Consider the following 26,212-nt stretch of genomic DNA (forward strand, 5'->3'; position numbering starts at 1 on the left):
TGAGAATCCTGAGAAACTACAACACAATGAGGATACTGTTCTCACTCAACATGTATTATCTATTGCTTGATCTACTTTCAAAACAAACTGTAAAGGTAAAAAGAGCAATAAGCAAATCTCTAGTAAAATGAACACCTTTGTTTGATCTAAAAAAAAAAAAAAATGGGTGTACCAATCCATCAATGAAGTCACTCCTTAGTGTGCACACGTACCGCCCGACTCAAATTCTGTTAATGGTTCTAAAAGTGTACAAGGGTTTATCTCTCGGCTCTTTCACTTACCAACAACACTACCAACTTTATTCTTCTGTAAAATGTAGATTTATACCAAAGGAATGATATATTTCAAAAAAATTCATACAATTCAGAGGAAAAAGACAAAAACAAGCAACAGCTGAGGTCTTTTAGCATCTCTAGTTTTCTCTAGCCTTTGAAATATTTTCTGAGTATGTTCTCCATTCCAATGTACAAGGCAAGAGCAGTCTCAGCCTTCAAAGAGCTTACAAAAGAGGCAAGGAGAAGTACTTATCCTACTAACTGAAACACATCAAGTGCCACAAGAGTAAGTGGTACACCATCAGATCTTTAGGAATAAAAAAGACACTATGGCAGAGCTTTAAATATGAGAAAAGCACTAACACAAGTGGGGGAGGGCAATGGAGAAGAAATTGAGGGGGAAAAGGAGAGGAGAAGGGAGAGGGGGGTCCAGGTCCTTTCAAAGCATAAAGTAAGGCATGTGCAAGTTTAGGGCACATCTGGAAAAAGACAAATACATCAGTGAAGGTGAAGTGGAAGTACGCAGTAGAAAACTACACCTGTAGAGTATAAAGTTTCTTCAGGAAACATTCACCAAACATTTTTTAAGATGTAAATGATATGATCAGATTTGTATGCTTCTAAATAAATAAATAAATAAATTGATTGCTTAATTAATTAATTAATTCTAGAGGTACTGTTAAAGGTGGATTAGAAAGGGAAGAACTGGTGGCAAGGAAATAAGTTAAAAAGCTACTGCATTAATACAGATAAAGTTCAACAGAGGTCTGAAAAAGGGCAAAGGCAGCAAAAGGAAAGGATTTGGCAAATGATGAGGATCACTCTAACCTAGATGCGGGGAAAAATAGGAAAATAGGTTTTAAAAAAAGCTCGTAAAAAATAGGTTTAAAAAAAGTAAAAAAGGCTTGATTAAAAAAAAAAAGTTACATATAGAAAATGTGGAATTTATTATGTCAATGGTTCACCTGGGTAAAAATATCCAGTAGAGACCTGAAAAATATGAGGTAGGAATTCAAGAAAGAAGAAAAAGCTGAAGACAAGCTTCTGAGTTCTCACACTCTACATGAATTGAAGGAGCTCTATTAGGACACAGTCCTAATAGGAACAAGAGGTTTAAACACAATCGCTAGAGTATTAATCAGGCATTTTCTTTATTATGATGGGATTTACAGTGTTTTATAATAGAATTATTATTAATATTAACAATATTATTACTGCTACTAATAAAAAGCAAGAACAAATGCCACAACGAATAACCTGTGTAGTGCTTACCATAGCACCAGGCACTATCTGAGTTTCTCTCAACATCATTCTATAGATGACACAGGTATATCTATATAATCACTAATACATATATATAGGATTGGAGAGTTAAGTAACTTGTCCAAGGTCACATAGCAATTTTAAGGTAGTAGAACTGAATGCTTAAAAGCATAAACCACGGATCTTGTGGAGACTATGTGGCTTCAAATTCTGGCCTCGTCTTACTTCATTGTATGACTTTGCTAAAGTTATTTAATGTCTCTGGGTCTCCTTAGATCAGGGTCCCTAATACCCAGGCCACGGACCGGTACTGGTCTATAACCTATTAGGAACTGGGTCACAGAGCAGGAGGTGAGTAAAGCTTCATCTGTATTTGCAGCCACTCCCCAGTGCTATTAGCACCGCCTCAGCTCCACCTCAGATCATCAGGCATTAGATTCTCTCATAGGAGCACCAGTTCCTGATGCCAAAAAAGGTTGGGAACTGCTGCCTTAGATGATTCCTGATGTATAGCACAAGGATAATCAGAGTATTTACCACAGAGGATTATCCTAAGGCTGAAATTATACAAAATACATAAAATACAGGAAAATGTTACAAAATTGCTAGCTGTTAATTTTACTTCCCACTAGGATATAAAGGTTATAATGGCAATGGTTTTACTAAATGTCTGTTTTATTTGACAATACCTGCCACAAAGAACTCAATTAATGTTTGTTGAATGAATGACTATCCAGTGAAGTAATGGCACCAGGATTTGAGTACAGATACTATGAATACAAAGTTCGAATCACTCTCTCTTAAGCAAGATACACAGGTTGAAAACATGGTTCCAGAGAATTAAAGTCACAAGTATAGACTGGAAGGGGGTAAAAAAAAAACCAAAATCTAAATCAGAATCTTGAGAAACACCTTCATTTTTAAGGACTAAGATGGAGTGGGGTGGGGGAGCGCAATAAGTAAGACTAGGGAAATAAAAAAGGAAAGAGTTGTAATAAGGATCTAGCCTAGGGTAATTATTCTTTTCTATTTTTTAACATTATAGTTTTTCCAAATAGAAACTAAAAATTTTTAACTCTAAAAATGAGTTTATTAAAAACATCATTAATGCACATAAGAAAAACTTCAGATATTACAGAAAGGCAGAAAATGGCAAGTTAAAGTCTCTATTCCTAACTTTCGGAAACCACCAGTACTAATGGTATGTGTATAATTTATTCAGCCAGTCATTTATAGATTATTTCAGTCCTATTATTTCTGGTCCTATGCTATTAAGTTGCAATAAACACCTTCCTATATATCTTTGCCTACACATATTTGACTACTGAGTATTATAAATTTTTACATCTCTGCTGACTAACAGGTCAAAATAATAACTTATTGCTGGTTTAAATTACTAGGAAAATTGAGAATCTTTTCATATACATTAAGTCCACTTTCGTTTTTTTCTTTGAACTGTAAATTTATGGTCTTTACCAGTCTTTTTACAGTGTTTTTTTTTTTTTGACTTAGAGGAACTGTTTTACCTCATGTAAAATAATTTTCATTTCCTGTGATTCAGAAATAGTCTAGTCTAACAGCTTACAGTTACATTCATCTGAATATCTTTTTCCAGATTCTGATCCAAATTGGGTTTCAAAAATCTCAATATTATGAATATACAACTTATCTTTTGAGTATTTAAAAATCATTAACTGGGGGAAATTATTTCACTGTTAAGTCTCCGTTATTTTATGAAGGATAACTGGTACTGATAAACTAAAATAATTTCTATTATCTCAGAATGGAAGAAGAGCAGGGATATGGGTGTAGCCAATGTGTCGAGGACAGAATGCCAAAGGTAACCACTAGGCTCTCTGGTCTCCTAGCCAGTCCTCTGGGGACCTGGTCTCAGCACCCTCGCTCTGCCCAGAAAGTATTATCTGTACTCTAAGAAAATATATGCTAGAGAGGGGGATAGAGATGAGCTTTCAAAGGGTCTCTGGTTATAACACAGGTTATCTGAAAAGAAACAGAAAAAGTTCACAAAAGGTTAACAAAGGCTTTGTATCCGATATAAAAAAAAAGATAATTTGCCTGAAAAGAACTGGTCTAAGCCATTCCATTAAAATTCATTCCTTCATGAAATGTATAACATTAAAAATAACTTTATTATCTAAAATATACAAAGCTGCTAAACATAATATCTGTAATTCATTACATAACAACAGAAGAAACTGAAATAGCATTTCACTTCAAAAAAAGAAGTCAAGACATAGTTTTAGCTATGTTTTAAAGCAGATCAATCACAAAAACTGCCTTGTCAGGCATCTGCTGGACATCATATCACTTGCCTGTGTTAAGATGTAACTCCTTTGCACCTCTTCTATGTCAACTAAGCTCGCATTAATATAATCATTTTCAGCATTTTGCAGTTTAACACGACTGTGATCATCTGGAAAAGAGAATGATAAACCATAACTGTCATTTCAAACATGTCACTTCTTTTTTAATGTAAATATTCTAGGTATTTACAAAATGACAGAAGAAACAAAGGAAAAATACATTAGCACCACAGGAGATTTGTCTCAAATCTCAAATTATTCCTTTTTTAAAAGGAAGTACAAAAATGTAATCCTTTTGTTTGTTACTATGGTGTTGGAAGGGAAGTGCCTCTGTTTGTAGTACATTTGCTACTATAACTAGAAAAATCAACCAAAATATAAAAAATAAAAGGAATAAAGCACCTGCCTTCCTAAAAGTAGAAGGATCGGTTAGATTCTTTGTGCCTACAACCTCACAGGTCAACAAAACAAAACAAAGCAAAACAAAAATTGGCCTCAAATAGATTAAGACTAGATTTCCACAGTAACTACATTTTATTTTCTTCATTCCTCAATAGATCTGCATGCATTCAACTACAGTAATCCCCACTTATATTTGTTGGGGATACGTTTCAAGTCCCCGCAGAGGATGCCTGAAACTGCAGATAGTACTAAAACAGTATATACTGTTTTTTTCCTATACATACATACCTATAATAAAGTTTAACTTATAAATTAGGCACTGTAAGAGATTAATAACAATGACTAATAGACCATTTATAACAATATAGCGGGTAGCATCTACAGCATGGAGACACTGGACAAAGGGATGGATGGAGCAGAATAGCATGAGTTTCGTCAAGCTATTCAGGAGGGTGTACAATCTAAAACTTATGAATTAAATTGTTTATTTCTGGAATGTTCCATTTAATATTTTCAGGCCGAGGTTGACCATGGGTAACCAAAACCTCAAAGAGAAGCCATAGATAAGGCAGGACTATTGTATATTTAAATAATTTTTTAGCCCTTAACTATATTTAGATTAAATACTAAAAATATCTATATAGTTAGAATGTTCCAATTCTTTAAAAGACAACTAAAGATGTTCCATTACCAGGTTCTGTTATAATAGTTTAGACATATTTCTAGTTTTTAAAAGTAAAATCTTAGATTTAGAATTTGTGCTAATTTAAATACATGGAGTATAAAACTTTACCTTGTATCATTTTGATGGGTAAGAAAAACATGACACATAGAAAGCACATGCATAAGAATAGAATTAACTTTAACTTAAAATCCTAAATACACAACTGTCGGAAGCACACTACTGAATTATAAACTGAACATATCTGACATTTAACTCTGGAGGAAACATTATAAGCTGCTTCCCTCAAAAAAATCTATACTAAATACCCATTCTCTCCCTACTTTTAAACTAAAAAAACAAACAAACAAAAAAAAAACAAAACTGTTTAGATTATGTCCACATAAAACAAAACATTATTAAATGGCTTTAGTTTCACACATCTATTTATCTAAGACGTTTCTGCTGGACTGAACCCAAGACCTCTGTAAATATTACATGTCATTTGCCAACAGGAAAAACTAAGAACTTGTTATAGTAAATCACTTATACCAGAGTTCTCGGAAAGATGATGTCAGCAAGCTTTTTTTTTTTTTAAACAGTCACTTCTTTTTTTAACAGTTTAATCACCCTTAAACTGTTATATTATGTGAGATGATAAAAAGGTCAGCTACCTAATAAAGACCATGTATCTTCTAGACAACATGCATAAGGAAAATACGCATGCTTTTAGAACGTCACATAATCCTCAAAATTCAAGATCCACTAAAATATAACACTAAAGGAATGTATTTCCTCATGTTGCAATCAGAAAAACACAAACCCCAAAGGTTAATCACACCTACTGCACAACAACAACAGAAAAAATAATGTGACCAACAGAAGCATGAATCCATAATAACTGGCAAGTTTCCTCTCCAGGGTGCTGGGAATTCAGTTATCTTGCGTGTCACCATCCCAGATCCTTCCAAAGCTATAGAGGGAATGAGCCTAAAGAAAGTCCTTCAGCATTTGTTTTTTAAGAGTATCTGATACCCTGCCATCAGTATTCTGAACTAGATTTACTGTTATTTTCCCTCTAGTTGTAGAATCCATACCAGGTGTCACTCCAATTCATTAAACACACTGGAATCACACACTCTTAAAGCACAGATTTATGCCCTGGAGCCCAGGGAGTCCGACCAATGGGGAGCAGGGTGCTACCTGAAAGGCACCCAGGGTCATGCAGAGTCTGGCCCCAGGTGATGGCCTTGCTTCTAACTTAATTTATCCATATAGAGTCAGTAGAAGCAAAGGAACACTAAGTTTTCTAAGGGGGAAAAAAAATTTGTTAGCGGATAAGACTAACAAAGAAAGTAACCCTTTGGAAAACTATAGCTATTTAGAACTGGTTATAAACATTGGCTGAACCTATATTTTCTCAGAACTGATTATAAACAAAACTTTGAAATACAGCTAACTACATAATTAGATATTTAAATTCTTCTATTCTGTAGGTAGATTAATAAAAACTTAAAAGTGTGTTTTGATTCAGAAAAGAATCTGTGTAGAGAAAAAACGTTAAGAGTTTCTTGTGTTAAATAAAACATCGCTTTAAAACTACAAAGATAGTAAGCATACATATTTCGAGAATTTAAATTATCAAAGCTTTTTTTATGAGAAACTGTCACTTTATGATTTATATTCTCTAACAAAATTAATGAAAAAGAACAACACGTCTGCTCCAATTAATAATCATTTAATGTATGGTTTAAAATATCTGTGGGAGTGAACACAGGTCCTCCTAACATGGGAGTCAAATGTCTCCTTTCCCTGCTCCATTACTCTCAGTCAGCCCAAAATCTGTGAACTGTTCATTCCAAAGCAAACCTTTTGACTTTTGAATTAGGAATACACACACACACAGTTGCATGCTTTCTTTTTTCCCATAGTTTAAATTCTGCCCAGGAACCTCTGAAATGAGATTATCAAAATGACAGAGTCCCATTACCTCTGGGCTATAAGTAAGTCCCAAGGCCCACAGTACTTTATCATTATTTAAGTATATGGTTATCTCTCTTTCCTATCTTTAAAAAGATACAAAAAAGTGAAAAAAAAAAATGAAGATAATTCAAACTATATTGCATGATACACCACAAAAGCAACCAAACCACACTTCACAGGAAATCTTATTTCTCAACAACTAATAAACAGCAAGAGCAGAACTATCAAGAATACATGCTTTTTTCCATGGGGGCATCATCTGCTCTTAATTCCTGTCACTGAGTGCATAATGAAGAAATGCAATACCCAATAGAATTGTGCCTTATAAGTTGGAAAAAATTAAATAAACTTCTGGGGAAAAAAAGGGGGGGGCGGGGACACTTTTGATGAAGATTCCCTTACCTCCCACCCTCAAACGGTATGTTTTCTGAGAAATGGTTTCATATGTCAAGAAATGACTAGCTCTAGCTGTGGCCTAAGCTGACAATACAGATTTGCTTCCTCTTTCAATACTGATACCAGCTTTTTGTTGTTGTTGTTGTTAACTAACATCCCTCACCTCCAGTTTCACCTAGTTTAATATTATTGTAAAGACATCTCCTTTTAGAAAGTCTTCCAGGTCAAATTGGCTGGAAGATTTACATTCATCAGAACCATCCTCAACAGGTTATGCCAAAGCAGAGCTCAAGAATAATTAACATAAATTGGGCAAGGAGAAGACTGACTTCATTAGCACAGCATTAATGTAAGAGTTTCCCTCTTTCTTCTCCTATTCTCGATCAAGGGGGAAACAGTAGGTTTTTAAACACTGATGTCCATACTTATATGGTACTTCCCTGACAAGAATACAAAGCATTATATAGATATGTGAACTTTCTTCAACCTTACAAGTAAAATTCTTGAGGCGAAACATTAATTTTCTCTCATAAATCAAGGAATGAGCCAAAAGCAAAGCTAGAACTAAAATCCAAATCACCACAGCACCACCATATAAAATGTAGAAGAAACACAAACCTTAGTACACACAGAGTATTAACATTTCATTTCTTTGCTCTGCACAGAAAACTCTATTTGATGAATGGTTCCTTTACTCCCCACATAACCAACTACAACCGCTGTACAGGGTTATTTAATGCCTATAAAGTGCCAGGTAATTTATGACACATCTTACTGGGTTACTTCTTTAATCCTCACGACCTGATGACGTTGATATTATCATGCTTATTTTACTGACACTCAGGGAATTCAAGTCATTTACCTAGGATAACACACTAGAAAAGCAAAAGAGGAGATTCAAACTTAAGTTTATGCTACTTAAGAGAGAGACTGCATATTTCTTACACTACATGGTCTCTCTCGGTGACATCCAAGTTGGTTCCTTCACCATCCTTTCCACACACCCTAAGCTCTCCTGGTATCTCCTTTCATAATGTTCTTCACCTCAGGTATGATTTCCATCATCATCTCTGTCACAGAAACCTTATTTCCTTAAAGATCCAGCCTAAGACCTATTTTCTCTATATAACCTCTTTGATTGAATCCCACTATGTTGGTCTGTTCTTTATATTTAATACCTTCAGTACTCATATAGAATTTTCAGGCAACAAATATATTTCAGGAGCCAAGCAACAGGGACATAAAGATAAGACATTCTTTGTTTAAAGCTTTTTACAAGAAAAAAATCATATTAAGTAATAACTCCCAGACTATACTTTATTGCATTATGTATTGTGAGAAGAAAGCTGACCATCTGATGCCTATCTAAGGAGGCCTAGTAAAATGAGCAGGCTTTGCTACATAGGTGAAGGAAAGGATAAATTCCAGCAGAAAGAGCATACGTAAAGAGTAATAAAAGGAAACGGTAAACCATGAGGACTGGCAAATTCAGAAAGGCTGAAGACCTGGGTAGATGAGAGAGAAGTCCCAAAACATGTTGAGGCTATGCTCTGAAGGACCCTGTGTTGTGCCATAAGCACAGGTAATCTCAATGAAGTTCTTTAAAGTACTGACACAAGCACATTTGATTTTCAAGAAAATTACTACTAGCAGTAGAGGACAGACTGAAAGAAAGAGGAAGACAACTTAATACACTGATGCACTAACAGTCTAATCAAGAGGTGGTGAGTACTGAACCCAGCAGTGGCAGTGAGAATGGAAAGCATTACTAATGAAGCATTTCCCAGGTACACACCATCATGGACTTGCTAATAAAGTATATATTGTTTTGGAATCATCTGGTAGGTTCAACCTTTTCCAAACAGGTTGAACTGTCTTTGAAGATTTCAATCAATCATGATTTCAAGTTCCTAAACTTGATAGGACAATGCCAACTGATTAAATTTTGCTTCTATACATCTCCAAATTGAAAAGGGCCTCTTTATCTCCTAGAGTCTCTGCAATGGAAGGAACACCTGGGAAGTGTCCTTACAAAATGCATACAATTCATTAATGTAGTTTAGAACATAGACATATTTCCTCTTTGATAGATTATATAAGACATACTAAGCTTCAGCTTAATATAATCAGTAAGCATCTAACCGTTCTCCTTTAAACTCAGAATCTCCCCTTTTAGGAGAGATAGAGCCTAAAACTGAAGGTAGAAGGAGTTGGGGAAAACTGTTATTTATCTTAAATCCAAAAGTCCATAAGATAATATGCAAACAACGTAGGTCAAATATTTACTAAATACATTCTCCGTTCCAGGCACTGTTCTGGTCACTTGGAACCCATCCATACCCTCGTGGAGCTTACCTTCTTAGAAAGGGATAGAGCAATAAGCAAAGCAACTAAGTAAATTATGTTATATAGTAATAAATGCTATGAGAAAAAAAAAAAGTCAAGTCGTGCTGGGGTGGTGGGCAGGTTGCAATTCTAAATAGGGTGGTCAGGGTGGGCCTTATTTGAGAGTGACATTTAAGCAGACTTGGAGGAGGTCAATCAGATGGATAAGCACTGAGACGAATGAATGCCCTAAGGTGAGTACATGTATAGTATGTCTTGGAGACATAAAGGATGTGGTTTGAGCCCAATGAACAAAGGGAGAAGCAGCAGCTTACAATTTAGGGTCAGAGAGTTGAGAAATCCTGTACTGATTCATTAGTCTCATTTCATTATTCATTAGTCTCACCTCCTAAATTTGACTAACAGAGAAAGAGTTTCTACTTCTATTTTCTCATAGTGCCTATCTAGTACAGTGTCACTAAAAATTTAGGTCAGCAGTGTTTAAGCATTGTTTATATAATGAATTTCAGAAAATTTTCATAATCAAATTGTTAAGTTGTGGTCAAATTTTGTCAGAATGACAAATCACTATCAAACCATATAAGAAGGAGATGAAACTATGTTAAAAGTGACTTTAAAATTGAACTAATTCAGAAAAAAATAAGAGATCAGAAAGCTTCAGGACTTTTTAGTATAGATATCTAGAATTCCGTGGTACAGATGAAAAAAATGGGTGAGGGGAGGCTAAAGGGACCTAAAAAAGTAGATTCTGATGTCTGCTCTGGCTGTACCAGCCTAAGTGACTACATACACAGCTGTGACTTATACAGAAAAAAATAACCTACTGCTTGAGAAACATTATTAGTATTCAAGCTACTCAGACACTATGGCCTGGGATAACAGTCAGGTCACTAGTGCTCCTTGGGTCTCAGTTTTCTCGTCTGTAAGATAAAATGGCTAGACTAGACTGGTCCTTGGTTATTTTTACTGACTGACCCTCAATACCCTGAAAGTATCAAGTACAACACTCTTTGAAAAGTCCTATTTTGTCTTAAAAATTTACAGAAATTTAAAAATTCTACTTCATTATGTATCTGTATTTTAATATACAACCAACCTACCCCCAAATTCCCTAACTCTGAATAGAAGTGATGGTCCTGGAAGATGCGCTGTTTTCCCCATGACTTTAGTCCCCTCCCTGCAGACTTCTGAGCCTTCCAGTCCCCAGCGTAAGTACTTCACAGTGAAGCTTCCCAAGGGATGAGCTGTGGCTACAATAGGGGCCTCTGTTAAAAGGCACCTATTATGGGAAGATCTTGATTCACTTTGCCCATGGGCGGCAGCAGCACCCATGTCTCCAGCCATTTGCAGCATTCTTTGTTAGGGTTAAACTCTTTGTGACCAGAGACCCTGTCATGTTCACCACGTATTCCCACTGCCTAGCACAGTACCCTGCCCAGTACCCCACTCAAGAAGACCATTAAATTCAGAGACCTGGAAAGACTCTGGCATAACCCACAGACATTTCAATTTCATGTTTTACAGGCACTCAATTGTTTGTGTTTGTGTGTGTGTGAGCACATGCAGCTGTACACAATTTTATCACATGTAAATTCATGTAACCACTACAGTCAAGATACAGACCTATCACCACAAAGATCCTCTGTGTGACCCTTTAATAGTCATAGTCTTCTCCTAACCCATTAATCTGTTCTCCATCTCTATGATTTTATTCATTTCAATAATGCTATATAAATGGAATCGTACAGTAATACAACCTTTTGAGATTGGATTTTTTTACTCAGCATGAGTCCTTTGAAATCCATCCAAGTTGTGGCATGTGTCATTGTTCATTTCTTTATTGCTGAGTAGTATTCTATGGTATGAATATACATACCACAGTGTGTTAACCATTTACCCACTGGAAAACAACTAAGTTGTTTCCAATTTAGGGCTATTAGGAATAAAAGCTGTACATATTTCTGTGTGGACATAAAGTTGCAATTCTCTCTGATTAATGTCCAGGAGTAATGTATAAGGTAAGTCTAGGTTTAGTTTTTTTAAGAAACTGCCAAACTATTTTCCAGAGTGGCCATACCATTTTATATTCTTACTAGTATGAGGTCCAGTATCTCTGCATTCTCAGATCCTTGTATGAGTGCTGTGGCCTCATTATTTTAGACGTTTTAGTTGGTATGTAGTAATCACTTACTTACCACTAAGTTTTTAATATGCATTTTTCTAGCAGTTAATGATATTTTTCTAATGGTTAATCGTGTTTTTTTATATGTTTGTGCTTATCTGCCATCTATGTTCATAATCTTTTGCCCACTTCTTAACTGGGCTGTTTTTTTTACTGCTCAATTTTGAAAGTTCTGTATATATTCTAGATATGAGTTCTTTGGGGATTTATAAATATTTTCTCCCAGAATGCCTCTGTCTTTTCATCCTCTTAACAGGGTCTTTTCACAGAGCAAAAGTTTTTTACTTTTGGTTTAGTCCAATTTATTGATCTTTCTTTCACAGATTGTGCTTTTGGTGTCACGTTAAGGACTCATCTAGTCTTCATCTAGGTCCTGAATTTTCACCTAAAAGTTTGATACTTTACACTTTAAAGTCTATGATCTACTTTAAGTCAATTTTTGTATAGTGTGAGGTTTAGATTGAGATTCATTTTATTTTCCTGTAGATGTCCAACTGCCACAGTACCAAACTGCTGAAAAGATTATCCTTCTACCATTAAATTGCTTTCACCCTTGTCAATAATCAGTTCAGCATACTTGTATGAGTCTATTTCTGGGTTCCCTATTCTGTTTCACTGATCTATGTTTCTATCCTTCTATCAAGTTATATAGTACAGCTGACCTCTGAACAATAAGTGGATTAGGGGTGGCGATCCCTCGCAGTCAAAAATCTGTGTGTAACTTTCACTCCCCCAAAACTTAACTACTAATAGTCTACTGTTGACTGGATGCCTTACCAATAACATGAACAAGTAACACATATTTTGTCCATTATATACTGTATTCTTATAATTAATTAAGCTAGAGAAAAGAAAATGTCAAGAAAAACATAAAAAGGAAAAAATGCATTCACAGTATTTATTGGAAAAAAATCACATGGAAGTGGACCTGTGCAGTTCAAACCTGTGTTGTTCAAGGATCAACTCTGAGTATTAAAATCGAGCAGTTATTCCTCATCTTATTTGTTTTTTTCAAAATTCTTTTAGCTATTTTACTTCAGTTCCTTTGCCTTTCCACATAAAATAGGCCTGTTTATATATGCAACAAAATCCTCCTGAGATTTTGATAGGAATTATGTTAAACCTACAGAACAATTTGGGGAGACATCTTTACTATCCTGAGATTTCCAATCCATTAACATGGTATGTCTCTCCATTTATTTACATCTTTTATTTCTTTGATTAGCGTTTTGTTGTTTTCAACATACAGGTCCTATATATGTTTTCTGAGATTCCAAAAGATTTCATTTTCTTAGAGCAATTGTAGAAATGGCATTGTTTTTAATTTTGGTTTCCACATGTTCACTGCTAGTATACAGAAAGATAATATTTATATCTTATATCCAGCAACCTAGTTTAACTCACTTATTAGTTCTAAATTTTTAGGTAGAACTTTGGGAATTCTTCATAGGCTATTGTGTCATCTGCAAATAGGGACAGTTTTATTTTTTCCTTTCAAATCTGTATGTCTTTTATTTCCTTTTCTTTCTAGCATTCAGTACCCCCTTTAAATAATTTTAAATTTGTATGTTGAAATAACTTCAAAAGTTACAGAAGAATTTCAAAAGTACAAAGAACTTTTCTTGAATCATCACAACAAGTTGCAAACATGATACCTGACTATCCCTAAATATATTTGTGTATTTTCTACAAATAAGGACTCAGTCCTATTTAATCATAGTAGAGCCATCAAAATCATAAAATTAACTGATACTTTACTAACCCTGACACCATTCAAGTTTCACTGACTGTCTTAATACTGTCTTATAAAACAAGAAAATCCAATATAGGATCACGTATTTAAATGTCATATTTCTTTAGCCTCCTTCAACCTAGAACCATTCTTCAGTCTTTCCTGGAAAAGATTTTTACAACCTTCTAAAGATTATAGAATGTCGATCCATTTGAGTTGTCTGATATTTCTCCATGAATGAGTTCAGGTTGTACATTTTCGGCAGGTTCAACACAGAGAGATGTTCTATGCTCACTGCATTATATGGGGTGGTTCAGGATTTCAATGTAGTATGTGCCATTATTGTTCATGATAACTTGTTTAAGGTTGGTGTCTGCCAGACTTCTCTACTGTGCAGTTACTATTCCCACCTTCTACTTAATAAGTATTGTGTAGAGGGACACTTTAAGACTATGTAAATATCTTGTTCCTCACCAAATTTTCATACACCAAGTTTAACATCCATTTCAAAATTTATTAGTTGCCATCCTACACTAAGGCAGACCTTTCCTTTCTTCCTATTTATTTATTCATTTGTTTCTTTATATCAGCATAAATTCATGGATTCCAACTTTATTCAATAGGTCATAATCATTTATTTCAATGCTCAAATCACCCCCAGATTTAGCCAGTGGGCTTCCAGCTGGTTTCTGTGTCCTTCTGACATGTCTTCATCATTTCTTAAGCATGTCTTTGCTTTCTGGGGCTACAAGACATTTCAGACTATTCTTATACTTTCCTTGTCCCAGCTCTGGATCAGCCATTCTCCCAAGGAGTCCTGTTTCCTCCAGTGAAAAATAAAACTTGGGTATCAAAATCTAGGCATGCACAATGCTAATAGGGTGTCACTTTTCCTAAGACTTCCCAGCGGTCAGGGCTAGGAAATATGGGAGCAGACATACATACAAGCAAAGGCTACACACACACACACACACACACACACACACAAGACACACACACACACACCCCCTATATTTCTGAATCTGTATAACTATGTTTACTGAAAACCTTGAGTCCACACATTGATCTACTAATATTAATCCAATATCACAGGGTCACTCTAACTTTCCCTCATGCTTCAAATATGAGCCTCCCTCTTCTAGGACAACACCTCTACTTACATACGTTCCACATATGGGCCTCCAACCCCAAGGGCTTTTAGATCGAATTATTCAGGGAGAGAAGACCTAATGATATCTTTAATACCCTCTTTACTATCCTTCTATTCAGAGATAACAGAAACTACAGAAATGTTTTGAGCATCAGTAAAGACCTAACTGAAATATGAAAGAAAAACAAATGGAAAGTAATTTATAATAAAACAGTATCTATTTTTATATAAATGTAGAAATTCGCTAGGAAAAAAGCTCCCTTGCCACCTGCCAAATATCTAAAATGTCTCCTAGGGGAGGGTAAACACCCCTGTTGAGAATCATTGCTCTACAGAGTGCATAAAATTTAATAAATAAAATTATAATGTGGTAATAAAATTAATACCAGAATACAGGGATAAAGTTCTATAGAAGCAAAATAGTAACTTCTGAAGGGTACTTCTCAGAAGAGTGATACCTAACTACGTCTTAAAGGCTGAATAGAACTTTACCAAGGGACAAGCAGTCCAGTTGGAAAAAAAAAAAAAAGGCTGCACCTGCTAAGGAATCAACAGTGTAGGAGAAGGGAAATGTGAATGGGGAAGAAAGTGAGAAAGGGACAAGGAATGGAGCAAGAAATGAAGCACATAAGAGATATTTCAAAGTCATCTAATCAGACCTTCTATAATTTATTCACATATGTTCTTTAGAGTATCTCTGATAAGAAATCTACGCCCTGAATACTTTCAATAGTTCACAACACATGGTTCATCTGTACATTTGAATAGCTCTTAAGCACAAGAAAGATCCTGCTTATTCTGACCTGAAATTCACCAACTGTGTTATTCACTCATGAACCCTAGTTCTATGTTTTGGGCTTAACAATGGATAATGAAACCCTTTTGCCATATGTTCATTATCTGAAGTAGGCTATAATGTTATTCAGTTTAGGTTTCCTCTTAACTTATAAATTCTAGCTTCTTCACTAAAAATTCTAGTTCTTATTCCTTGGAACCACTCTAGTGCATGAATGTCCTATAGAAACAAATTATTAGAAGCCCAAAATAGCTTTGATTCAGCCTTGATTGCAATTGAAGACTTAAAAACAAACTCGTCCCCCCAAAAACCCCCCAAAACTCAAGACTGAACCAAAATCCTAACAAATAATGAGAAAACCTTTAAGTAAAAAAGCTGTTGATAAAATAGATTCTGAGAATGTAAAGTGCATTTGGTTTTTATTTTTAAACCTCAGATGGGATAAGGAAGAATGTTAGCAAATATTTATGTAATAGTTCTCATAAAATCTATATTATATCTATACTTATTCTGATTACTATTTTACAGTTTTTATCTAAATCTTAAAGATGACAAGCACATTCTTGTCATGTATAAAGTTGTTTTATTTATTTACTTTTTTTATTATTTATTATTATTTATGCCTACAGCACCTGGTCTTCCTTGGTGGTCTCCCATCCAAGTACTAACCAGGACTGACCCTGCTTAGCTTCCAAGATCAGACATCGGTCTTGTTCAGGGTGGCATGGACTGTGGCTCCAGACCTTGGACCGTGGCTCCACTGGGGCGCGAACCCAGGACCTTCTGCATTTAAAGCAGATGTGCTAACCGTTACACTATGGAACCACGTCCTAAAGTTCTGTTTTAATAATGTGAAATGTCTACTGTATAATTCTGAGACTATCAAAATATTTCATAATCCTTTGATTTGTCTGTGCATATTATGGATTATCTATGAAGAAAATTATATCATCTATTAATTGTGATTGTTTTAAAACATGTCTACAATTTTCTGATAATTCTTCCATCGAATGGTAGAATATTAGTCCTCTCCTTTGAATCCAAATGGGCTTAGTGACTTGCTCCTAATGAAGAGAATATGGAAGTGTGACTTCCAAGGCTAGGTGACATGAGGCAATACATCTTCTGGCTTGCTCTCTCAGAATGCTCACTCTTGAAACTCAGCTACTATCTTTGTGGAAGTCCAGGTCATATGGAGATGCTACATGTGGGTGTTCCGGCTGACAGTCCACAACTGGGTGAGGAAGGCCTCAAGGAGACTCCAGCCTCAGCCGCCATCTGAAGAATGGCACTAAAGACCTTGAGCAAGAATCACTATCTGGGTCTGGTCAACCTCCAGATTTGGGAGCGTGATAAATGACTTACTGTTTTAAGACACTGTTTGGAGGTGGTTTGTTATACAGCAAAAGATAAAATGACAGCTGTTTCTTTTTTTCCAACCTTTAAGCCTTTTATTTCTTATTCTTGTTTTATAGTAGACCTACAGCACAATGTTAAGAGAAAGAGGTAGAAGTGGGCATCTTTGTCTTCTTGGTATTTAAAAGACTGTTTCTAACATGTAATCCTTAAGAGTTATGTTATTGTGTCTCTTACATATATTAGGTTACAGGAGTTCTCTTCCATTTCCAGTGTATGTTTTGTTTTTAATCATGAGCAAGAATGGACTTCAATCTTTCTGCACCTATTAAAACATTCATATGGCTTTTTCTCTTTTACCTTGGTACACTGAATTACATTGATAAGATTTTCTAATGTTAAGCTATCCCTATATTCCCTAAAATAAACTTAATATAGACACGGCTACATTCGATTTGTTAATCTTTTGTTAGGATTTTTACATCTATATTCATGAGGACATACAACTGTAATTTTTTATTCCTCTTACTATACTAAACTTTTCTGGTTTGGATATCAAAGTTATACAATGGCCTCATAAAAGAATGAAAAAGTATTCTCTTTTCTTATTCTCTGAGAGGGTTTGTATTAGTGTGAACATACCCGTAGAACCAGCTAGGTCCAGTGTTTCCTCTGTGGAAAGATTTTTATTTCTTAATCTCATTTATTTAACTGTTATAGGACTCTTTGGACTCTCTTCTCCTTAAATCAGTTTTAGTAAGTTATATTTTACCAGGATTCTGTTCTCTTTCTTCTAAATGATCACATTTATTGCCAAAAAAGAGTTTGTAGTATTCAATTTGCTTTTTAATTCCATATTTTACATCTGTATTTACGTTCCCCTTTTCTTTCCAAATACTGTCTACATGTACCCCTCTCTCTAGCTTTTGTTTTACTTTTCTTGCTCAATCTTGCCAGAGTTTCTCTTTTCGAAGAATCAATATTTAGTTTTGATGGTCCTTTGTATTGTATCTTTGATTTTTATTCTTTTATTTTTATATTATTTCCTTTTTTTGGGTGTTTATTCTTTTACTTTAGGTTTGACACTTAGCACATTAATTATCAACCTTCTGTTTTAATATAAACTTTTAACACAACATATATTCTTTGTAGAAGTTTTTGCTGCACAAGTTTTGAATTATTTTGTGTACCTCCATTCCCTGAACACACACCTACACCAGAACTATTGCCACTGGTTTCAGAGGAAGTTTGTCATATCTTCAAGGGTGCTGCAACCGAAGAAGGATGAAAAACCACTCTTCTAGCTACTTAGCTTTATAAACACTTCAAGTTGGCAAGGAAAAAAGCATGTAAGAGAAACACAATTTTTAATATGCAATTTATAATAATGAAATATATTAAGAAATTACTTATTTGATTGTCCTAAATTGGCCAAAACATTCTTCACGTAAATGTACTTGATCAACATAAAGATAAATATTCATATAAAAATAAAAGTATGCACACGTCTTCCCCGGTAATTGGTAAGATTTTCAGTGGTATATCCACACCTATCTAATAAGAAATGTCTATGAAGGTCTAGTCTGTGGTCTTGAGTAGAGTAAGATTATTCAGCCTATACAGAAGGCCTTGGCACACTAGCACCATACTCTTGTCAACCAGAGGAAGGAACCACAAATTAGTAGAAACCAAAATGCAATAGAGTCAATATTTTTTAAAAAATACTAACAAGCAGCCCTAAAGAAAATACCTATGTTTAGTTTAGCCCACTAAAATCAAACATGGGGAAGCATTCTGGAGTGGTAAGACAACCTAATTTAATATCTGAACAAGCGTTATCAATCAGAACAAAAAATAAAATCACCTCATGATGAACACATTTCTAAAACCATGGAATTGTTCACAAACTTGTGTGTGTGTGTGTGTGTGTGTGTGTGTGTGTACATGAGAATCTAAATGATCACCCATAGGGGACTGCTAGGTAAAAGAATGACATATCGAAAGCCACTATCAGAGCCATTAAAAGACTGTTTATGTTAGGAAAATGTTTAGAGTATTGCTAAGTAGGAAAAGAGCTATAAATGAGTATGTGCAAGATTCTAATTTTGAATTTAAAAGAATATGTGTATATGTTTATACAGAAAAATATCAAGAAAACATAAACCCAAAAGTTCTGTTTTTAAATCATGGTTTTTTTTCTTTTAAACATTTCTATGTTTTGAAAATTTTCTACAATAAACACATATTACTCTTATAATTTGGGGGGAAAGAAACAAACTACACTGATAAATATTTTCAATAATACTAATAAAGACTATGGAATAATATGAAAAGTATGAATATACATATATGATTACAATTATTTTAAAGAAAGAAAAGTTATGCATAAAAAAAGAGTGGTAGGAAATATAACAAAATGATGGTAACGTGGATGAAATTAATATGGGCAATTTTCCTTCCTTCTACTATTCTACACCTTGAAAATTTCCTTTCAAGAATGTATATTATATTCATTTGAAAAAAATTACTGTACTTATCAACCCTGACCCCAAACCTTCTTTTTCACTGTATCCTGCCTCCTGAAATAAACCAACCAACATACATATGCACATAAACCCACAGATACTTACATGGGCTTACATCTCTGTATCTGTTTCGATTTCTGTTTTCTGGAAACTTGGCCACTCTATGAGGATAGTCATGGGACTCATTGCGAATTTCCTTAAAATAACAAAAATATATTTCAATATTCCTCTTAAATGTTGTATGGCAAAACAGATACCTTTCCAGCCAGTATAAAGTAACATTTATTAAGCACTTATGATATGCCGAGTACTGTGCAAAGCAACTATCTACATTACCTCACTCAGTTCTCACAACATCAAAGAGAATGATTACCTTCCCCATTTTACACATGAAGGATGATAAGCTTTGAGAGGTTAATCTGACAAAGGTCATAAAGCTAGTAAGTGGTAGACACAGAACTGAAGCAAGGACCTTCAGGCACCAAAATCTCTGCTTTTGATATATATATATTTACTACCATTCTATAGTCAACACCTATAAGCAACATTACACTTTAGGTAACACAGAATTAATGCAATGGAGGTATCTAAGGTTTAACTATATCTTACTCAAATTTCTGACTAAATTCTCTTAATAATATCTACCTATATTGTGTAGTTTTTATGTAAAATTTGAATCTATTTCTTCATCTTCATGCCATATAACTTTCACTTTATTTTGAGCCTGGAAATGTCAAATTTTATTTAAAGAGCCATAAATACTTAGCAACAACCACTAGGCCCAAGACTCACTTTAGGACCCTTATGGTTCTCTGTATTCCACTACAGAAGAAATTCTGTGACGGTATGCCTGCATTAGGCATTCAGCTACCTGGTATATAGAACATGGCCAGGTTTTTTAATCCCAAATAAAATGTAATTCTAAAGAATTCCAGTAAAAACTGAAACATATCAAAAAAAAGTGTGAATTAACAGCAAAAATTAATTTGGACTTTTGTTCACACTACCACATGTGAGAAAAAGCATTTTAAAGTTAGGCACCAGTTTTATAAATTAAGCATAAATAAATTACTCAAGTTATTTCTTGACGAGCACCCTTACAGTGGGTTCCCCACTGTCTTGCCTGCTACCATGCCTACCAGCCCTAGAACAGGTAAATTTCTAGTTCATGTTTTCACTCAATGGGCCTTCCAAGATGCAAGAGAAGGGAACACAGACCACCTTTCAATGAGGGAATCTCAGTTACACTGTGCAAAGAGCACGTGGAATGCACAACATATGTTGGTGCAGCCATTTTGGAAAATGCATCCTCTCACATACAAGGAAACAGAAACACACATTGTACCCACACATAATTGTTGCTGTTGACTTTTTAATGCTGTCACATCCAGCAATCTTACTGACCTAACATTTTGTAGCTGGCTGTGAATGTCTCAATATCAGCAGTGGTAATTCTGTCTTTTCCTTATACTTCAAATTTCTTATTCATACCTCTTACTTGTTTTCCTTAACTAATTGCATTGGTTAGGATCTCCTATTCGATATCAAATAGAAATATTTTTTTCCCTTGATTTGGAAAGAACTGCTTCTGAGGTTTAACCACTAAGTGTAATACTGCTTTAGGTTTCTGACAGATACCTTTTTCAGGTTAAGAAGTCTCTTCAATTTCTAGTTTGCTAAATTTTTTAAAATCATAAATGGGTACTGAATTTTATTCAGTGTTTTTCCCATTATTTCATGGAGATAATCATATAGCTTTTCTCCTTTAATCTGGTAAAGTGCTGAATTATAATAACAGATTTTCACTAAGTAATATGCATTTAAGGTTTCTCCATGTCTTTTTATGGCTTGATAGCTCTTTCTTTTTAGTGCTGAATAACATTCCATTGTCTGGATGTACCACCATGATTTTACTTAAAGTGTATGCATCTATATTTTTAAGTTGAACTGACCTCTAATTCTCTTTTGTTATATGGTTTATTCAGTTTTAGTATCAAAGTTACACTGGCCTCATATAATAAGTTGGTCAGAAATATTACCTTTCAGTTTCAAAAATTTTTCCATGAAAGTATATTGTAACAAATTATGACTAGCTAAAAAGAGAAAAAAGCTTCAATCATTTCCACATGTTAATTATGAAAGTTTAAAAATGTCAAATAATAAATTTCATATGTAAAATTAAACACATTCAGTCCAAGCTTATATTTCCATAACTTCAAATGCTGAAGAGCTAAAACACTATGAAGTATAGGTAATTTTATATTGCAAGTTAGTAACTGATATATATAAAAGGAAAATATTAATTTTAAATAATACTAAAATATACATTTTTCTGTTTCAGGTGTAGAGAAAACAGATTGGCAAGAACAAAAAATTTTGATAACACAATGCAGGTGAGAGAGAGAGTGAAGAAAAGATACTCTCATACACCACCGAGGGAACGTACACTGTTATATTTTGTTTTGAGAACAATTTGATAAGATCATAAATTTGACCCACCAATTTCACCACCAGCAATTTATATCACACATAGTCACATACCTATGTGCAAAGATTTATGCTCAAGGATGTTTACTCTGCATAGTGGTGAAAAATTAGCAACAACTTAAATGTCCTTCAAGAGTGAACTAGTGATGTTATAATGCACCAACCCAGTGGAATACCTAGGAACCACGAAAACACACTGATATGGAACAATCTCAAAGATATATTATGTAGTGAAAAAAGATACAAAGAATATGTTTAGTATGTTCCTGTTTGGGGGACGGAAAGGAACTCTACCCAAACAAAAATATACTTGAAGATATGAGGAGGAATTCTAGGAGACAATAAATTAGTAACTTCTGGGAAGACTGGGGGAATGGACGTCTAGGGAAGGGTGAGATTTGCATGACTAGAAATGTTTTAATTATGAAATATTTCAAACAGAAAAATACAGATGACAATCATGTTCCTAGCAGTGAGATTAAACATTTATTACCACTTTTGGTATTATTTGCTTCAAATCTCTTTTTTTTTTTTTTTTTAAAGAAAAGGCATAAAACATATCAGATACAGCTAAACGCTTTTCCTAACCTTGCTCCTGTCTCATTCTGTCCAAATTAACCTTCTGTTCTTTTAACTGCTTTTTATTGGAGACCTTTTTGTGCTATTTGAATTTTAAACCATATATTCATATATTCTTTAGTTCATATATTATTTTTAAAATAAACTAGCTAAAATACTAATAAATACTAGTATAATATCAGTCCTAATGCTAACATAGTTTTAAAATCACATCGAAAAGTTCTTGCAACCTACAGGAGAAAATAGTTGCAAGTCAAATATCTGATAAGAGATTAATATCTGGAATATATATATATATATATATATTTTGAAAATTAGCAATAGGCAAAGGGGGGAGGACTCCCTCCATTATACCACCTCTTCTTCAATACTTCTGTTATGCATATACACCTATTTTCCACAGTTAAGTACATGCGTCAGTTGCCGATTCCAATTTTTTAGCCTAATGAAACATGCTTATGTAAACTACAATAAATCATAATTGATGCTGCAAAAATATTAGATAAAATGTAGTTTTATCTAATTTATACTACCAAGTATAATGGTAGGGAAAAGATTTTAATTTACAAATCACCTTAAAACAGCCAAGTATTTGGGGTTGAGAAATACCTTTTGCTTTCTCGGTTAATCACTAAAAACAAAAACAAAAACCTCTTGCAGACTCTGCTCTCAAATCTCCAATGTTATTTGTTCTCCTTTACATTTCTTTAATTTTAGTGCACTTAGAAAGATAAGAAGAGCCCACAATACTTTAAAAGGCAGCTCCAGGGGTACATATTAGTTGCTTATTCCAATAACCATTCTTTCTAACTAAAGATTTCTGATTTTATTTTCTGACCTTTAATAAGCCCAACTAAAAACCTGTATTGCCTAGACTCCTGGACAACTAAGAATGGTCATGGGACAGAGTTCTAGCCAATGGAAATAAGCAGAAATTGCTGGGTTGGGTTGTGGGAAAGCTTTCATAGAAAGGTCTGGCTTAGTTGACTTGTGTCCTCACTTCTGCCTGCCAAGATTACAGCTTTTGATGTGGGTGGGGGGTGAGTAGTGGGGATGGGCAGGAGCTATCTTGTGCCCACAAGGTAAAAAGCATATTCTAAGGAAGGCAAAGCAGAAATAAAGAATGGGTCATCGATGACGTCATGGAGCCACAGTAACAGCTCTGGACTCCTATTTCCAGAATTTTCTTTTTCTTTTTTACAGTAGAAAAGTTAAGTTTTATTAGAAGGGAAAGTACACTTCCAGATGTGGAAGCGGGCCGAAACAAGAGAAGTGTGGCTCAAAAGGCCCAATATTTTTATTATGTGAGAAAAATAAGTCCCTATTTGTTAAATCAGATAATGCTTTTCTTTTCCATGCAGCTAAATGCAGGTCTCTAATATGCAACACAGCCAATAACTAGATCTGACACTGATGAAGCATTTTCAGGAACATCCAAGACACAAAAATAAATTTTATAAGCACTTTACGTAGACAATAAAATACTTGTTGTTTCTCAAAATGGGAATGGGAAGGCAGGCAAGAGTTATTCACTAGGTCTATCATATTTGGCAAAATCAGCTTCTACTAATGTTTTGATGCTAAAACACTGCCCTCCGATAGCAGAACAGACCCAGTTTACAGTGGCCCTAAATACTACATCAAGAATGTTTTCTGCCAGCAGTAAAATTCAAAGTTTCACTCAACCTCAGCACTACTAATATTCTGGGCTGGATAATTCTTTGTTGTGGGGGCTGTCCTGTGTATTACAGGATGTTTACCAGTAGCATCCCAGGCCTCTACTCATTAGACATCAGTACCATCCTTCCTTCTAGCTGCGACAACCAAAAGTTCTTCAGGCATTGCCAAGTGTCCCTGGACAGCAAAATCCACCTCAAATATACCCCACCCCACCAACATCCAGTTGAGAACCGCTATTCTAATGTCAACTCTTATGAGAAGGATCTTTGTTTTAAAGAACAATCAAAATTTTTGAACATCCAATTTATTTTATATGATTTTCACTCAAATAAAGCTATGAATAACTGACTTGCTATTTATTTCTTTTTTAGTGGCAACCATCCAAAATGTAGGTAACTCAAGCACAAAGACACTTTTCATGGAGTTATTTATAATGCTGCACAACTAGAAATAACCTAAATGTCCAATGACAGGGAAAAAAATGGTTGAATAAATCATGGTACATCCAACTGAATATTATGCAGCCATTTAAAAAACAGGCACTCATATCATGTCAATGGTAGCATAAATTCACATAGTCACTTGGAACAATTATATGGTAAATACAAAAGAATAACAAATCAATAAATAGATCTGAGCCACTATTTACTATCACTTAGGCTCTTAGCTGTATTTGAAATTAATATACACATGTGAATTGATCCATTATGAGTGCCCTTCACCTCCTGTTCCAAACAAGCCTAATTTTTACATTATAAAATGATCCACTCCAACCAATTCCCTTATAATTAATCTCCAGGCAGAAGATTATAATTTTAAACGCTAAACATATTTACTTTCAACATATCTACTTTCTACTATAATTTCATCTCTTAATATTTTTATACATGTAACATTTAATCTCTCTTGAAATTTATTTGGACATGGTTTGAAGGAAGGAGGTAAACTGACTCTACTAAGAGAAACAAATTTGCTTAGGCTCAAATAGTGCTGAGCTAAAAAGAAAGAATAAAACATTTTCTTGTTAAGCATCCAACTACTCTTCACTTCATAAGCAATAACCATGCCTATTCTCGATGTATCCTCTTGAATGCCATTAACAGCAATGAATAGCAAACTATGGGTCATATTCTGACAGAAGCTTTAATGGCAAGTTTTTATAAACCCCACATGAAATCATTTTGCTCAATCAAAGCGCTTACTTTCTTGGATACAAAACAGTTAACATGTTCCGGACAAAAAAGGAGGAAGAATGGTTTTAAAAAACTACTCCTTTCTTAGAATTAAAAATAAGAGAATGAGAAATTCTTAAATGTAAGACCAAACAGTGTTTAGCATGTATTTATTTCTTCTGGAGGCAGCTCTTATAAACTACCATTACAAATGGTATGAATTACAAACTCTGAAAAAAATTTTTCATTATAGTGCAGTTACTAGAACTGAAATAAGAAAATATTTTCTATCTTTACGATTTAAGTTATATATTTTAAATTGTAAACATTTAGTTTTAAATGGATATGCCTATGAAAATGTTAGTCTCTTAAGTGACTAAAAAGTTCCTTTACGATCTTGTTAACCCTAACGGCCTAAAATTTCATTCATCTAGCCTTATCAGGTATTCTTTCAAAAGTAAAAGTTCCAGATAACTGATACTTAGTCATCACACACATTAATTTACTGGGCAATAACACAAGTATAGCCGCAGGGGGATTATCTAAGTAAATACAGCTGTTTGTCTATACTAAGTGGCCACAGAGTGCTTTGAGTATTTATATGTGATTTGCTGAAAACAACAACAAAAACTTTTACTTTTTAATTAATATTTATTGTCAGAACTTAGAATCAGCAGTATGTATTGATTTCTTCTTTCATCCAAAAGTGATGAGTAAAGATTGCTGTTTTCTAAATATTATGCTTCCTTATTTCCTTTTTCTCCTATTTTGTTTTGTTTTCTGGCTGTATTAATCAAGTTTTGTGTTTCTTTTTCCCTCTAGTAATTTAGAAGTAAAATACTATTTCAATTATACTGGGGATTAGTCTTAAAATTTTGTTAAGCCATGTTTGAACTTTTTTCT

At 34.3% G+C, this 26,212-nt stretch overlaps 1 protein-coding gene and 1 non-coding gene across 9 annotated transcripts in view; both read right to left on the reverse strand.

Moving 5' to 3' along the window:
* Positions 1-26,212, reverse strand: part of PTPN2 (protein tyrosine phosphatase non-receptor type 2) — a 70,603-nt gene that overhangs the window by 31,548 nt on the left and 12,843 nt on the right. For 7 of the 8 annotated variants that reach the window (XR_005649361.1, XR_005649360.1, XM_039846409.1 and 4 more), the window contains exons 2-3: positions 19,497-19,587; positions 3,872-3,972 (exon numbers count right to left, since the gene is read on the reverse strand). Coding sequence is in view for 5 of the 8 variants with exons in the window: in XM_039846409.1 (XP_039702343.1) it covers positions 3,872-3,972; positions 19,497-19,587 (192 nt within the window). In the remaining 3 variants the exon portion in view is untranslated. The remainder of the gene's footprint in view (positions 1-3,871; positions 3,973-19,496; positions 19,588-26,212) is intronic. The other variant, XM_039846411.1, reaches the window with a different exon arrangement.
* Positions 16,263-16,335, reverse strand: TRNAL-UAA (transfer RNA leucine (anticodon UAA)). The gene has a single exon. It is a non-coding gene; the product is annotated as a tRNA-Leu (tRNA).

This window comes from Pteropus medius, unplaced genomic scaffold (genome assembly GCF_902729225.1).
Source record: "Pteropus medius unplaced genomic scaffold, Ma_sr-lr_union100, whole genome shotgun sequence".
Taxonomy (NCBI): Eukaryota; Metazoa; Chordata; class Mammalia; order Chiroptera; family Pteropodidae; genus Pteropus; species Pteropus medius.